Source organism: Lepidochelys kempii, chromosome 13 (assembly GCF_965140265.1).
Source record: "Lepidochelys kempii isolate rLepKem1 chromosome 13, rLepKem1.hap2, whole genome shotgun sequence".
NCBI lineage: Eukaryota > Metazoa > Chordata > Testudines > Cheloniidae > Lepidochelys > Lepidochelys kempii.
Window position 1 is genome coordinate 8137583 of NC_133268.1, and position 14371 is coordinate 8151953.

Sequence of the window (14371 nt, forward strand, 5' to 3'; positions counted from 1 at the left end):
GGCAATTGACCAGTTAATTTAATGACCAGCTATGATTGTCCTCTAGCTTTTGGCCAGCCTTGCATTGCCACTTAGTGGCAGGAGCTCTGGATTGCTGTCACCAAGAGGGTTGTTCTGCATGATATAAGTTTTCTGGTTTATTTACCAATAATCACAAGATTTAGGAATGGAAGATAAAACCACTGTGTGCAGTCATTTTGCTCTTCATGGTATAGTTTAGTGCTTTGTACAGTCCTGTTTGAAGTGTATCCAGTGTTGAGGCTTCCACCATTTTCCTGGGAGGCTATTCCACATGCTAGTCGTTTCATTAAGATTTTTGATTATATTTTTCTGTTCATCCTAAATACTTTTCGTCTTGATTTTTATCTCATTCCTCTTAGTTATGCCCCTTTGTAAACTGGTTGCCACCTTCTTTGCTATTTAAACAAACTCCAGGATTATTGTATTTCAGTGTTTTGTATAAAGGTGGTCTGCTGATGCACGAGCAGGAGGAAAATCCGGTAGTAGCAGGGAGATGGTATTACCCCTATATATGGTAGAGATGATACCGTTGCTGGAATTCTGTGCCCAGTTCTGGCATCCTTGCTTCTAAAAAGTGTCAAAAATTGGAAAGGGTTGGTGAAAGAGCTACAAGAATGATATAAGGTCTGGAAAACATGCCTTATAGTGAGAGACTTAAGAAGCTTGATCTATTTAGTTTATCCAAGAGAAGGTTATGACATGACTTGATCCCAGCTTGCAAATACCTATAGGAGGTATTTCTGATAGTAACCAGCTCTTTAATCTGGCAGAAAAAGACCTCACAAGATCCAGTGGCTAGAAGCTGAAGCCAGACCAATTCAGACGAGAAATAAGATGTACGTTTTAAGTGAGGGTAATGAACCACTGGAACAATTAACCTAGGGATGTAGCAGATTTTTCATCACTTAAAGTCTTTAAATCATGACTGGGTATATTTCTAAACGGACTCCTGTAGCTCAAAAAGAAGTTATGGGCTTGATGCAGAAATTACTGGTGAGTTTCCCTGGCTTGTGTTATGCAGGTGGTCAGACTAGGTAATCATAATGGTAGTTCTCACCATAAAATCAATGAAACTATGAAACTCTGACTAGAATACACCGCAACGGGACTTTTCTCTGGTGATTTCTGGCATGACTTCAGTGTTTGTTCTCAAATTATAGCCCCATTCACTTCTCATTGTCTCTGCAGTTTTGACGAGGGGAGTAGTGTGGAGGAGTAGGGTCTAAGTGATGCAGAGCTGATGGCAGGAGAGGCAGTAGCTCAACTGTAATGAATTTTTAATGCAGAGTTAATTCTGTGTAGAGGTGACTCCCACCAGCATTTATTGGGAAGTGCTGGTTTAAACATCATCTGGGCCATACCTCTCATCTTACCTTATTGCTCTGGTCTCTCTTTGGTAAACAGCGTCCAAGAGGGACTGTATCGAGAAGTTTGGCCCGAATACTGTGGAACGTATTACCAAGGATGATGACGCCATCTGCACTACTGAATATTCCAGGATTGTGCCTTTAGAAAACGGAGAGGTGAGCTATTGCTCTAGGCCTTTATTTCCCTGAGGAGCTGTCTTTCTCAGGGTGGGGGAGGAATCAGGTGGCTGAAATAAATGAAAGGATCTCTGAGGAGCTCCAGGTACTCTTCTGGGGCTGGAAATTCTTCCACTTGTGTAGGGTGGGGAAAGAGCCTCGTGTAAGGCTCAGAGGATGCTCCTCACTCTTTCCTCAGGCGGAGGAGGACTGGCTGGGACTTGGTTGCTGACTGTCTCTGTACTACACCGCCAGGCACTTCTTCCCCCTATAGGCTAAGCGAGCATTTGGCCCTCCAGGGAACCAGACATCATGAGCAGAGCTGGACTTTTCTCCGTTGCAAGGGTCACCAGGCTGGCTTCAGACATCTGAGGATGATAATGCATCTTCCCTAGTGGTGGGGGAAACTGCATGACTTGTAGCCTGTTTCCTTCAGAGCACATGTCAGTGTTGATAAATGGCTATGAGATGTGGTGGCCTGGGGAATCTGGTGCACCCTGTTGTCAAATTCTGTTGTACACATGGGGATCTGTTTCAGCTGTTCAGATACTACCGTAGTCTGTGTATCCACTCCCAGACTGTGCTGGAACCAGCAACAAAATGCAAGGAGTTCAGCAAACCGCAGACATTCTTGTTTATAAAACACACTGTTCTGCCCAGTTGGAGGACTTTGAGCTTGGCAGCAAGGGCTTAGATTTCAGAGAAAGGCAAAGTGGAATGGGTGGGCTGTCAAAACCCTGCCCTTTCACATGTAAACTTGGGATCTGTGGCCACGATGCAGGTGGTTTTTTGTAGGAGCATCTTGTTAATCGCCATTTAAGAATTCGGCTCCGAAGGCATCTGCATGACTTGGAGGCTCTGTTTGCTTAGGCTCTGCCAGTGCTATGTTTCTCCAACTTCACATGTGCTCTGCTGTAGTTAAAGTCTTTCTCCTGCCCAAGAGCTTCAGAAGAAAAACCTAAGTGAATATGGGCAGTTACTTGCACTGGAATGGACCCTTCAAAAGAACTGACCATAAAAGGGTCTGAGTTTAGAGGGGGAGAAACGTCTTCCATACAAATCCTGACTTGGTCATTGTCAAAGCCTGGGCCGACTGGCTTATGCTGTGTTTAATGTCTACCTATTGGTTTGGCCACAAGATTGGGCTGAAGGGGAGAGGATCTGTTTGTTTTTATGCTGCTGCCCATTGCTGTAGTATCTGAGCAGCTTCCATGTAAAATCTGTGGTGTTAGCCAAGTTCCTAGTGGACTTCATAGACTTTCTGGCACCTCTCCCTTTTTGGGATCAAAACTCTGGGGAGGGTTTTTTAGTGGGCGGTCTCTAGGAGCTAGGAATCAAAGGGGCTGTGAGGGTGGTATCATTCTTATGGTTTTCTGGATGCTGGTAGGTGCTCTTCAGAAGTGGCTCCTTTTTGCAGGTTGTGTCCATGGACTGCAGTTGAATGTCAGCCATTTTTGGAAACACAATGTGTAACTAGTTGATTCAATCTACTGGGGTTGGAAAGAATTTGCGGTTATCAGAGGAAGGCGTTAATTTTCTGTCCGCCTGAAGGTTTGTGCTGTGTGTTTCTCATTCTGGATCTGTAGATTGTCGTCTCACTGGTAAACGGGCGCCCGGGAGCCATGAACTTCTCGTATTCACCTCTCCTGCGGAATTTCACCAAAGCCACTAACATCAGACTGCGCTTCCTGCAGACCAACACGCTGCTTGGGCACCTGATGGGCAAAGCCCTAAGGGACCCGACTGTGACCAGGAGGGTGAGATGCTTCGAGATGCTAATGAGGAAGGAGTACCATGTGTCTTGGAAAATAGTTCATTTGTGATGTAGAACATGCGGCTCTGGTAACAAGTCAGTGCCTTGAGTCAAGGTTTTTTGTTAAGGGCTGCTGGGTAGGATTCAGCACAATGGGGAAACTATTTTGCAAGTGTTGTCCAAAAGGCAGACCTTTTTATGTTCTCCTTTTACAGTCTCTTTCAAACAGACTGATATACTTTGTCTGAATGAAAACAATGTGGAGTCCTTGTGGCACCTTAGAGACTAACAAATTTATTTGGGCATAAGCTCGTTACCACTACAAAAGTGACTTTTTCTCCCTTGGTATTCTACTGTTAATTGAATTGTCTCGTTAGACTGACTCCCCCACTTGTAAGGCAGCTCCCATCTTTTCATGTACTATGTATATATACCTGCTACTGTATTTTCCACTGCATGCATCTGATGAAGTGGGTTCTAGCCCACGAAAGCTTATGCCCAAATAAATTTGTTAGTCTCTAAGGTGCCACAAGGACTCCGTGATCACTAACAGGTGTTACTGCAGCCCAGGGAAATGTTGGCCAGGAGTCTGAGAACATGCAGTATAGTTTGCCAGTGGGAGGGTGAAAGCACCCGTGTGGCTTCTGCCTAATGATCTAAGGCCAGCTCTTTCTGTGCTCTCCCAGTATTACTACAGCATCAAAGATATCAGCATTGGAGGGCGCTGCGTCTGCCATGGCCATGCGGACGTCTGTGATGCCAAGGACCCTACTGACCCCTATAGGTAAGACCTTCAAAATTCCGTAATTCTGGTGTTTGTGTCGAGATATTAAAACTGACTGTGCTAGGAAAGAGGGAAGGCTTCTGCGATTAAGGAACTGGATCAGGAGCCAAGAGACCTGTATTCCAATACCAGTTCTGTCACAAATGTCCTGAGATAACCTCATACCACAGATCAGTCGCCATGCGATATGCCAGTAACTTTCTTGTTCTTGCCTGTGTGATGGGGTAGTGGTTCTGCAATTGCATACAGCTGAGTCATTCAAAAGAGCGAGATTATTAGTGGACCCACATTGTCTTAGCTAGACCCCACTGTCTGGTTTTCAAAATGTTTCATTCTGCAGACACCCGAGAAGGACCCACTGCCACAGGGAAATTTCTGCTACTTGGAGTCAAGTCAGGGTGTTGGATCTCTCAGTGATGTCCCCTAGAGCAATGGTTCTCAAACTTTTGTATTGGTGATCCCTTTCACACAGCAAGCTTCTGAGTGTGACCCGCCCCCATATAAATTAAAATGCATTTAAAAATATTTAACACTATTATAAATGCTGGAGGTGAAGCGGGATTTGGGGGTGGAGGCTGACAGCTCATGATAACCTCGCAACCCCCAATTTGGGAATCCCTGCCCTAGAGCTGTGGATTTCTGTTCTACAAATCAAACTTTGCACAAACTGTTTTTGTGGGATGCATATGAGGCAGCTAGGGAGAAGCCTTTTTTTAAACATTCTCAGCCTTACGTTTTTTCCTGAATTAAAGCCCTAAAATGTAAACACATACTTAAAGCATGTGCTCAAGTGCTTTCCTGAATTGGGTCCTAGAGATGTTACAGGAGAAGTTCTCTTGTCCAAATCGTTTGACACACTGGTGGGATAAGAGGCTGTCTTCAGAGAAAGCACTCAAATAGCTATCTCCGTAATCTGTGGGAAGTTAGCTTGAACCAACAGTTTTGTCCTCTGCCCTCTTACTCGTCTTTAAAGAGGGGGGTGGGAAAACATTCTGCCGTGGCAATGCTAAAATCTTGCCAACCTATCTGTTTGTTTTGTGGTTGGTTCTTATCCCAAAAATAATTGAGATCTCTCTCTCTCTCTCATGTCTCCTTTGCACAGCTGTCTATTGTCTAGTTGGGTATAACAAACAATTTACCTCATTACAGAAGAAGGCAAAAGTACAAGATTAAAAACTTAAAAAAACAAACAAAAAAAAACCAATCCAATCTTTGTGTTGGCAAGTTACTTATGTGTAGCAATTGCACAACTAAATAAATCCTTGACACCTGATGTTTAGATATAAGCATCGAGATTCACTTAGTTGGGTTGCAACAGACAAAACATCATTTGGATCCAAAGTGTAGGTGGAAGGCAAAGCTCTCCAGTTTTGTGGGGAACATGTATGGTCCATGTTCCAATATAATACAGTGTCAGGTTTTAAACAAAACATTCCATTGTCAAAGGGGGAGAAAAAGGCAAAATAAAAAGCAAGGCCTCGAAGTGCAAAGCGAGTAATGAACATGTGTGAGCTAGCAGGGGGAGGAGTTGGAGACTATTGCTTTAATTTAAAGAAAAAACTCTCACTAAACTGAGATTAAGAAACATGCCCCTTTAAAACTGGGCAACTTCAGTGCGTGAAGTCCAGTTCCTAGCAGACTGTGATCCATTACGCAAACCAGAGCCACCACAGTGGACACCCCAGTTTAGCAGCCTTAGCAGAGTGGCTGAGGACTGAACTCTCCCTCACTTCTAGCACTGGTCTCTCCCCATTAGGCTCAGAGCAGTTTGTTGGGGTCATGTCGGTAGGTGAGCAGACACAGTGCTGAGGCCTTCATTGTATCCTGGCACTTGCGTAGCCCTCATTGCTATAATATCCAAGTGCTAAACAGCTTTTCATACATTTATCCTCACAACATGCTGGTGAGGTGGGGATTGTACTGATGGGAAACTGAGGGACAGCGGAGGTGAAGGGTCTTTCCCAAGCTCACGCAAGAAACTTGTGGTCAAGCTGCGAATTTACCCCCTCGTCTCTGCAGTTCCAGACCAGGGGCTTATCCACAAGACCATCCTTCCATTCAGGATCATTGCCAAGAGTCTTTCATGAGTGGAAAATTCGCTACGAGCCCAGCGCCAACTCTTTGATACACGCTGAGAAATGCTTGACTCTATATTTGTCTCATAAAATCAGTGGGACTGCTCATGGGAATAAGGGGCTCACTGCTGGCCCCACTCATTGGGAGCACTGGCTATGCCAAATTCATCTTCTTCTTCTTCTCCTTTTTTTTTTTTTTTCCCCTTCAGTGAAATTGATATGAAGGCGTAAATGGCCAATCTTTACGAACCAGCAAGAACCACAAAGCTGTTACATTTCTGGCCTGCAGGACCCTCCTTGTCTGCGTTTCCAGCTAGAAACTCCACATAGTTCCTGATAACCATGAAAGCATTGAGTCTTAGCCATCTGTTTGCAGCCTGTGTTGCTGTCATGAATGGGCTGGGTAGGTTCAGCTGGACCTGATGAAGCTTGAGTTTCTTTCTCATACGGATCATGTAATGGTTTTGGATCTTGTAAAGTGAAATTCCAGCAGGTCCCAGCCAAGGTTAAAATCCGCTAAGAATTAAAACAAAGGAGGTATTGAAAAGCAAGTCTGCGTTGGGGTACTCGTCTCTCTCCTAACAAATAGTTCAGTAAAGATGTGAACTGGATAATTCCTTGATTTCGTTTGAAAACTAGGTGTTGCTAGATGTGTTTGTTGTCTTCTGTCAGTGCTGCAAGAATAAAGCAGATGCACCAGTGCAGAGTGGTTGTTTAGCATAGAGCGACCTTGGTGTGTGTTACTACGTAGCTGGGGATGCTCCCGAGAGGAGGCTAAAGTGAGGGGAGGACAGACCTGCTGGATCCTGGCCAAACACCAGCTCTGCTCATTATTATATTCTGATTTCCAGAATCCCACTTTGGTTTCATTTGGATGCATTTGTTGTCTTCACTCCTTGTCCCAAATGGCTGGATAGCGTTGCAGCACACTGTTTAAACAGCTGCCACATTTCACTCCAGAGTTGGCTGCTCTTGCCTAGTGGGGAAAGTGTTTCCTAGTTGTGTTCTTTGTATAGTCCGCGAGTAACGTCTGCAAGGCCCTTTGGGATATGTCTGCACTGTGAAAATGGAAGAATATAAAATGGAACCACTGTAAACTGATAGCAAACCAGACGATATAAACGCGGCACTGGAAGTGCAGCGAGAGAGGCAGCCAGCTGTAATTCAGCAGTAATTCTAGCATGGTTTAGCTTCCAGGGAGGAAGACATGGTCAGAATTGCAACCGCAAAGAAGAGATGGGAAGCAAGCTCCTCCTGCTTGCCTTGTCTGAGCTCTATGGGAATTGAGTTGGGTGGTTGGAGAGAAATAGGATTAATTTGAATTTTCAGTGGAGGAATACTCCCATTTTTCAAAGGCTTTGACAGCAGCATTTCGTAGCCTCCCAGCAGAGCGGGTATGCAGAGATAATTAGGCCCAATAATGCAACGTCTCTGTGGCATGAAGACGTGGAGCTGGTGCACTGAGATACCTAGCTTGACGTTGCATGACGGGAGAGTGGTGAGGCTGTCAGCAGATGCAGCTGTGGGCTTTGAGCCTGACGGGGTTATCGTGTCATCTACGGCAGCTGTTAGGGCCTCATTGTTCCCTCATAAATCTGTGTGTAACCCTCCTGGCTGGGAAGCACAGTGTATCTGACTGCATGTGTCCTACATCTTCAAATGCCAGGGCTTTGACAGCAGCAAGACAAGAAGATACAAATAGAGGGAAGCCTGGAATTTTCTTTTTGTTCTGGATGAATTAAAATCCTGATGGTATCTCAGTATTTACTATGCTGAACGTTGGGAGGTGGCTGTCTGGACAGGTTGTATTGATTTCCCAATTGGTTGGAATATACAAAAGTTTTGTGAAAACCACTCTCTGATGCTGTCCGGTGAGGATCCCTCTGGCACCGATTGGACTTGTAAATCTCCCACATGAAATCTGGGACCTTTGCGCTTAGTTAGGAGAACTGTTTCCTGCTCCCATAAGACTCCTGACCGTCTTGTGGTCTGAGAGGAGTGGAATCAAGGCTCACTTCGATTACAAGCCCTCTGGGGCAGGGATTGTCCTTTGTTCTGTATTTGTACAGCACCTTGCACAACGGCATCTGGTCTGTGACTGAGGGTTCAAGGTATCACCGCAATACAAATAATCACAGAAATATAGGGCTGGAAGGGACTTCAAGAGGTTATCTAGTTCCTCCCTCCATGCTGAGACAGGATTAAATATACCTGGATTCAGTATAGTAAATGGTAAGTGTCCATTTCCTTCAGATACGAAGGCAATATAAAATCACATTGTTGGGATGTGGCATTTTGTTGGCTTTTGTCAACTGTTGGGCAGAAAGGCAGTTCGTGATTGAAATGCAAGCAGTCTGTTTTCAAGACGGTTTGGAGGGAAGAATTGTGCATTTCTGTCAATCTGCAGAAATCCCATTTAGACTGGATTTGCTAGGTGGGACAGTCTAGTGGTTTTAGCACAGGGCATGATGGGAAACGTTTGTTTTGGAAAGTTTCAGCAGAGACATGGGTGCATTTGGGGAGCTGTTGGTGAAGATTGAGACTGTATGTGGGAAGCCTGTATCACCCATGCCTGCACACAGTCTGTCACACAAAAGAGGGGTGGTAGGGTCTGGTCCAACTTCCACTGAAATCACTGTGGGAGTTGAGTGAGAATTGGTTTCTGGCTCTAAGTCTCCTAGCTTGATAGTTAGCAAGTATTTCAACCCCTTCTAAGGCGGCTGTCCCATTTGCACCATAAGGCGGCTGCTGCTGCCAGAATGCTCACATGCTCTTCAGTTTTCTTCCTGTTTCCATCTCGCTCCCCTCAGATGTGAATATGGGCCTTTCTTGGCTGCTAATGCTCCCCTTTCCTAGTGGACATGTATGCGGCCTTGGCTCCACGATACCTGTCACTGGGCTTGTCCCTAGTGCGCACACCCATGCTTGCATGGCCTGGGCCAGCCCACCCCCCAGAAATTCAAAAGTGAAGTTGGGTGAGTTAAAGAGTTTGGCAAAGCTCCCATGTGTGATGAAGCACGTCTCCAATGCCAATCGTCGGTCTATAAATGGGAGTAGATGACATTGTTTATCTAGCTTACGTGGGTTTTCATTGAAGTCCCAAGATGCAGGGACAGCATCTTCCTCCTCACAAATTGGCACTACATAAATGTCTGAGCAGCGTGTTTTTCACAGGGCTTGGATTTAGTGTGTATGGAGTGTGGGAGGGGGAAGGCACAATTCCCTTTTTTCCCAGGGGTTCTGATCCTGCCCTTATTGAAGTCAATGGCAAAACTCCCAATTAGCTTCAGTGGGACCCAGCTGAAGCCCAAAGGCTCATACCAAATGGAATTGCACTGCATTAGGGACGTTCCTCTGGCTAAGGGTAACCTTCTCCTTCCACGTGCTGGAATGCAGCAGGGCCAGAAATAGTCCCTTCACCTGACAGAAGACAGGAGAGAAAAGATGAGCATCTCTGGGGCTCTGGCATGCTTCAGAGTGGGCATGCAGACAAAGATTCCCAGGCAGGGATTCCCTGCTAACAAGCAGATACCAAGTCAGGATCAGAGGGCAGCAGCTCATTTACAATGGCAGATAGTCTTGCTGAAATGGCTTTGGAAGGACCCCAAGTATTGTCTGTATCTGTCTGATAAGAGCAACTGTTTTCTTTCAGGTCCCTGCCCCTGTCACAGATGCCGAAGCATTGGAGCGGGGTATGGGGGGGGGACGGGACAGTGAGCCATCGGAAGGGCATCCCATCTGCTGCTGCTGTAGGATAGCCAGCAAAATTCACTAGTCTTTTGGAGGCCTGGTCAGTCAGAAAACGATTGTGCCAGGGGATGAATTGTATGGGTGTTGCTACTATCAGGAGGTTCTGAAGGATAGTTTGTTCTGTCCCAGGCTGATTTCAGAAGGGAGGCCAACATTGTGTGGTGGCAGCTTTGTTCGGGCTGAGCTTTGGCTCCTTCAGTTGGCTGGCTCTCCCCTGGCACCCCCAGGGTCAGCAGAGTTTCGTGCAGCAATCAGGGCTCTTGACCGTTTCAGTTACCTGGGCTCCAGCCCAATCCAGACGCACCAGCACTTGAGGGTTTCAGACTGCATCCGGCCGCAGCTGCTCAGACTCCCCTTTGGCAATGTCACTGCCAAGGGAAAGGCTGTGGTTTTATTTCATGGCAGAACAACCAGGAAATGCGGGTGTGATAGGAGCACACCCCCAGCTCCCTCTCCTCCTTTGTATAGTCTTGATCAATGAAGTATGTAACTATTGTAACTCAAGTCCATTTGTCCATAATTCATTAGCAGAGCATATTCTGCCCAAGGTGCTGCTGAGCTTCAGTAACAAGTGAAGGTTTGCCAGCCTTAAACAGGAGGGCAAAATAGATATCTAGTTCTTACTCTGAAATATGCATTTTATGGGCAAGGGACCCCATCTTGGCTGACCCGGGAGTTGAACTAGGGACTTGTAGACGTATAGGCACAAGTCTCCAGAGCTTGAACTGAAGAGCCTGGCTCTGTGGCTGGGGCTATAGCAGATTTTGGGTACGGGGGGGATGCAATATACCCATCCACCAGCAGGTTATGCAAGTTCTTTCACACAGGGATCATGTTTTCCTTGTGTGTGTTTTTGAATAGCTCCTACCACAGTGGGGAGATGGGGCCTCTAGGTGTTACCTGAATACATGTAACAAATCGTGTCTTCTTTTAAGCAAATTGTAGGCAGGGGCCAGAAGGTTTGGAGTCTTGGGGTTGGTTCCTTGTGGAAAAGCACCCAAAAGATGGGGTATTTAAATGATTTCGCTCCTGAGTCTGCAAAAGCTGATAAGAGCAAGCTTTCTGGTGATGTCATTGCAGATGAGTTACCGCTGCTGTGCAGTGGGACAAGATTTCTCGCTTGACTAGTCGAGAATTCTTGCCTGGCGCCTTCTGGGCTGCCTGTTTAGTCAGCGCAAAGCTACTTATGCTAGCTACTAAAACCAGGAAATGCATTTCTTAGCATTGGTGGTTAGCCTCTAAGACTGAAAGATGCTGCTTTAATTTCAAGCTGCTCACCCAGTATGTGTTCCTCTCTTCTCAGCGATCCATGTCTCTCCTGCAGTCCTGACTTCATGGTTTTTTTTGTCAGCATTGCCCCTTATGCTCTAGGGGACAAGTTTCCACTCCCCATGCATCAAGAAACCTCACCCAGGCCAATTTCAGATCCCTCTGTTAATTCTTTAACTCCACCTTCCAGCACTGCATCCCTGTCATACGTGCTATCTGCTCCCTGCTGCCGTATTTCACCTCAGTCATTTTTGTAGAGATGGGTAGGAAAGGGGCAGTTTTGTTATTTATTTAAATTTTTGAAATTTTCGGGGGGGGGGGGTTGATGGAAAAAAAGAGTTTGTGTTTTGTTTTTCTTCCCTTCTTTCTCCCCTTACCACCACACCCCCCTCCTCCCCCCACCCCCCGCTCCAGGGCAAAATGCGTCGGGAGGGAAGGAAATGAGAGAGAAAAATGTGATGGTGGGAGTGTTTTGTATTTGTCCAGAAATCAGTAAATTTAAAATACACAAAAACTTTTGTGTTTGAAAAAGGCCTTTTTTTGTTTTGAAAAGCTGTCTTGAATGAAAAGTGTTGATCATTTGTTTTGTGCCTGTCTAAATTGCAAAATCCTCCAGGCAGGGACCTAGTCCGGTGTGTTTGCAGAGAGCCCTGGGCATCAATAGCCTGGCATAAATGACCTGTTCTCACTTGTCCTCCCAAACCCGAACGCTTGCACAAAGAAGCATCTGTCCCCTAATCTGTGAATGCTGCCTGAAGAGAAGCAGTCCCTCTTGTGCTGTTACTTCTAGGGCTGGTCAGGAATTTTTCATCTGAACGAATAAAGTGTTTTCCCAAAATTGAAATTTTTTGTGGGAAAATTTCAGTTTTGCGGAAAATTTCATTTTCCACTGGGAAAATCGAAATGACAGCTCCCCATCTACCTGCCTGGAAGGCTCTTGTCGGTTTCGCTTTCAGTCTGAAGGATGTGGGCAGATGCTGAACACCATGGCTGTCTGCCTTCCCGCCTCTCCCCCAGCTCTGGGGCCGGAGATGCAGAGAGCCCAGGCTGCTGTGTGGGTCTCCCAAAGTGGAATTGTTCTTGAAGTTGCTTCCCAGTAAAATTTTTGTGATTTTTAACTTTTCATTACAGTTCAAGACTTTTCACATTGTTGGGGGGGAAAAAATTATTTTTTCCTGGGAAGGCATTTCTGTTTTCTGGCCAGCTCTCATTATTTCCCCAGCCAAGTCCTGCCGTCAGTGGATTCCTTGGCATTCAGTGACCTGGCTTGGAAGTTACTCTGCTCACTCACCTTTCATTTTCCAGGCTGCAGTGCGATTGTCAACACAACACCTGTGGCGGCTCATGTGATCGTTGCTGCCCGGGCTTCAACCAGTTACCCTGGAAACCAGCTATGACTGACAGCGCTAATGAATGCCAACGTAGGTGGATGTGGGCTGGGTTTTTTCCTTTTTTTCCCTTTTTCCAGTTGTTTAGGTGATTGCAAAACATGGAATGAACAAACTCCACTGCCCCCAGGCATGGGAAGCTTTACAGTCGGCCCCAAAGCTCTGCCCTAGAATCCCATTCCTAAAGCTTTGTGGGCTTGAACTGATTTTCTGGGGAGTGAGTTAAAATGTTACCTTTTCTGTGCTGGCTGGCCGTGGACGTGGTGCACCCAGCAAATATGCCTTAATGTAGCTTGCTCCCCCAGTGTTTCCCCATGCCTCTTGTCTACTGAGCTGCAGAGCTGACCAGCCACAGCAGGGGGAGCAGCATGCAGAGCCCCCTGCACTCCAGGGTGCTTGAGGAAGGAATCCATAGCACAGTCCCTCTTGGAGCCCCTGATGGGGCCTTGCATTAAATCTCCCTCTCCAGGCATTATGGGCAGTCTCTCTGTTGGTCCTTGGTGGGAATTCAATGCTCCTGTAAATGGCTGGATTGTCAGCGTTGGAAGGTAAAGTCCTTTATCCACAGAACGTCTAGCATGGCCAGGGAAGCTTCTAGCGACCCGTACGCTGCTCCACCAATGAACCACAATCCTGACCGGGAAGGATCCCCTGTAGAGGGGTGAGATTGCATTTCTTCTGGGATGACTGGTAGCAAAGCTATTGATTGTAGTGTTGTTTTTTGTGACTTGTTCCTCTCTCCACTGGGGACTGGACTGAGCTCACTAAGCCACTTCAGACAAGCCCCTGAGTGGTGGTAACTTTTGCTCACTGCAGACCCTGATTGGGACTTGAATCGGTGATTTAGAAGTGAAAGTGGCCATAATTCCATTGAAAGGCTGTCTTGTACTGTTGCTGGGTTTTACAATCTCATTACCAGTCCTTCTGACCACCCCTATGGGCACCCTGCATTTTAGTACCAGACTTAGTGAACGTAACTAGAAGTATAGGAAGAGGAGCGGTCTGTGTTGTGGATTATTCTGTTCTGTGAAGGCTTCTACAATGATATCCGCTTAATCTGTACTGAGTGCTAATTCTGGTCCCCTTCCTGCCTCTGTCCTAAACTTTGTGCAATCATCCTGTTTGCTCAGTCCTGCTCTGAAGATAAATTGCATTCAGAACTACTTACATATTTATTTGAGTAGCCAGAACCCTTCAGTAGATGCCAACCCTGGAATTCATGCTGCGCTGGGAAAGTGAAGCATGAAGCTCAGTTAAATCACATGATCTCATAAATATAGGGACTCTGCAATGGGCTGTTGGATCTTGCTCCCATGGATTTAAAAAAAAAACCCACCCAACACTTTCTCACCATGTGTTTGAACTTCACAGCTCAGCCCCTCTCTAATTGGATAACATTGAGAACTGGCCTGTATGTATGCTCCAAACCACTTTGGGGGCCCAAAAGTTTGAATAACTTCCCTTTCTCCCCTCCCACCATGTTCGGGCTTGCCTCTTTTCAATTTGTGCCTATGTGCTTTCTGGTTGCAGAAAATGCCAAAGCCCTGCTATAATGCCTGTTCTCCCTAGGTGTCCAGCCTTGATCTGCAGACTGGAGACATCTGAAAGCTTGTGATTAACTGGCCCTTCATCGCCTTTTGAGCTTCATTCCTCATTTAAATGCAATCCCCATGCAATACAGACTTATTCAACCCCTCTCAACCCTTCATCAGGGAGTGGAGAAGAGGGAGTTGAAATACATCAGTTAACTGTTTCATTGGAGAATAGTGATCAGTAACCCAGAGGAGCATACCCACTGAGCTCCTGTC

At 46.1% G+C, this 14371-nt stretch overlaps 1 protein-coding gene across 5 annotated transcripts in view; it reads left to right on the forward strand.

Annotated features, from left to right (window-relative positions):
* The window catches only part of LAMA5 (laminin subunit alpha 5), a 167095-nt gene that overhangs the window by 75588 nt on the left and 77136 nt on the right, over positions 1 to 14371 (forward strand). For all 5 annotated transcript variants that reach the window (XR_012154649.1, XM_073309132.1, XM_073309133.1 and 2 more), the window contains exons 4-7: positions 1426 to 1544; positions 3131 to 3301; positions 3984 to 4081; positions 12481 to 12596. Coding sequence is in view for 4 of the 5 variants with exons in the window: in XM_073309132.1 (XP_073165233.1) it covers positions 1426 to 1544; positions 3131 to 3301; positions 3984 to 4081; positions 12481 to 12596 (504 nt within the window). In the remaining variant the exon portion in view is untranslated. The remainder of the gene's footprint in view (positions 1 to 1425; positions 1545 to 3130; positions 3302 to 3983; positions 4082 to 12480; positions 12597 to 14371) is intronic.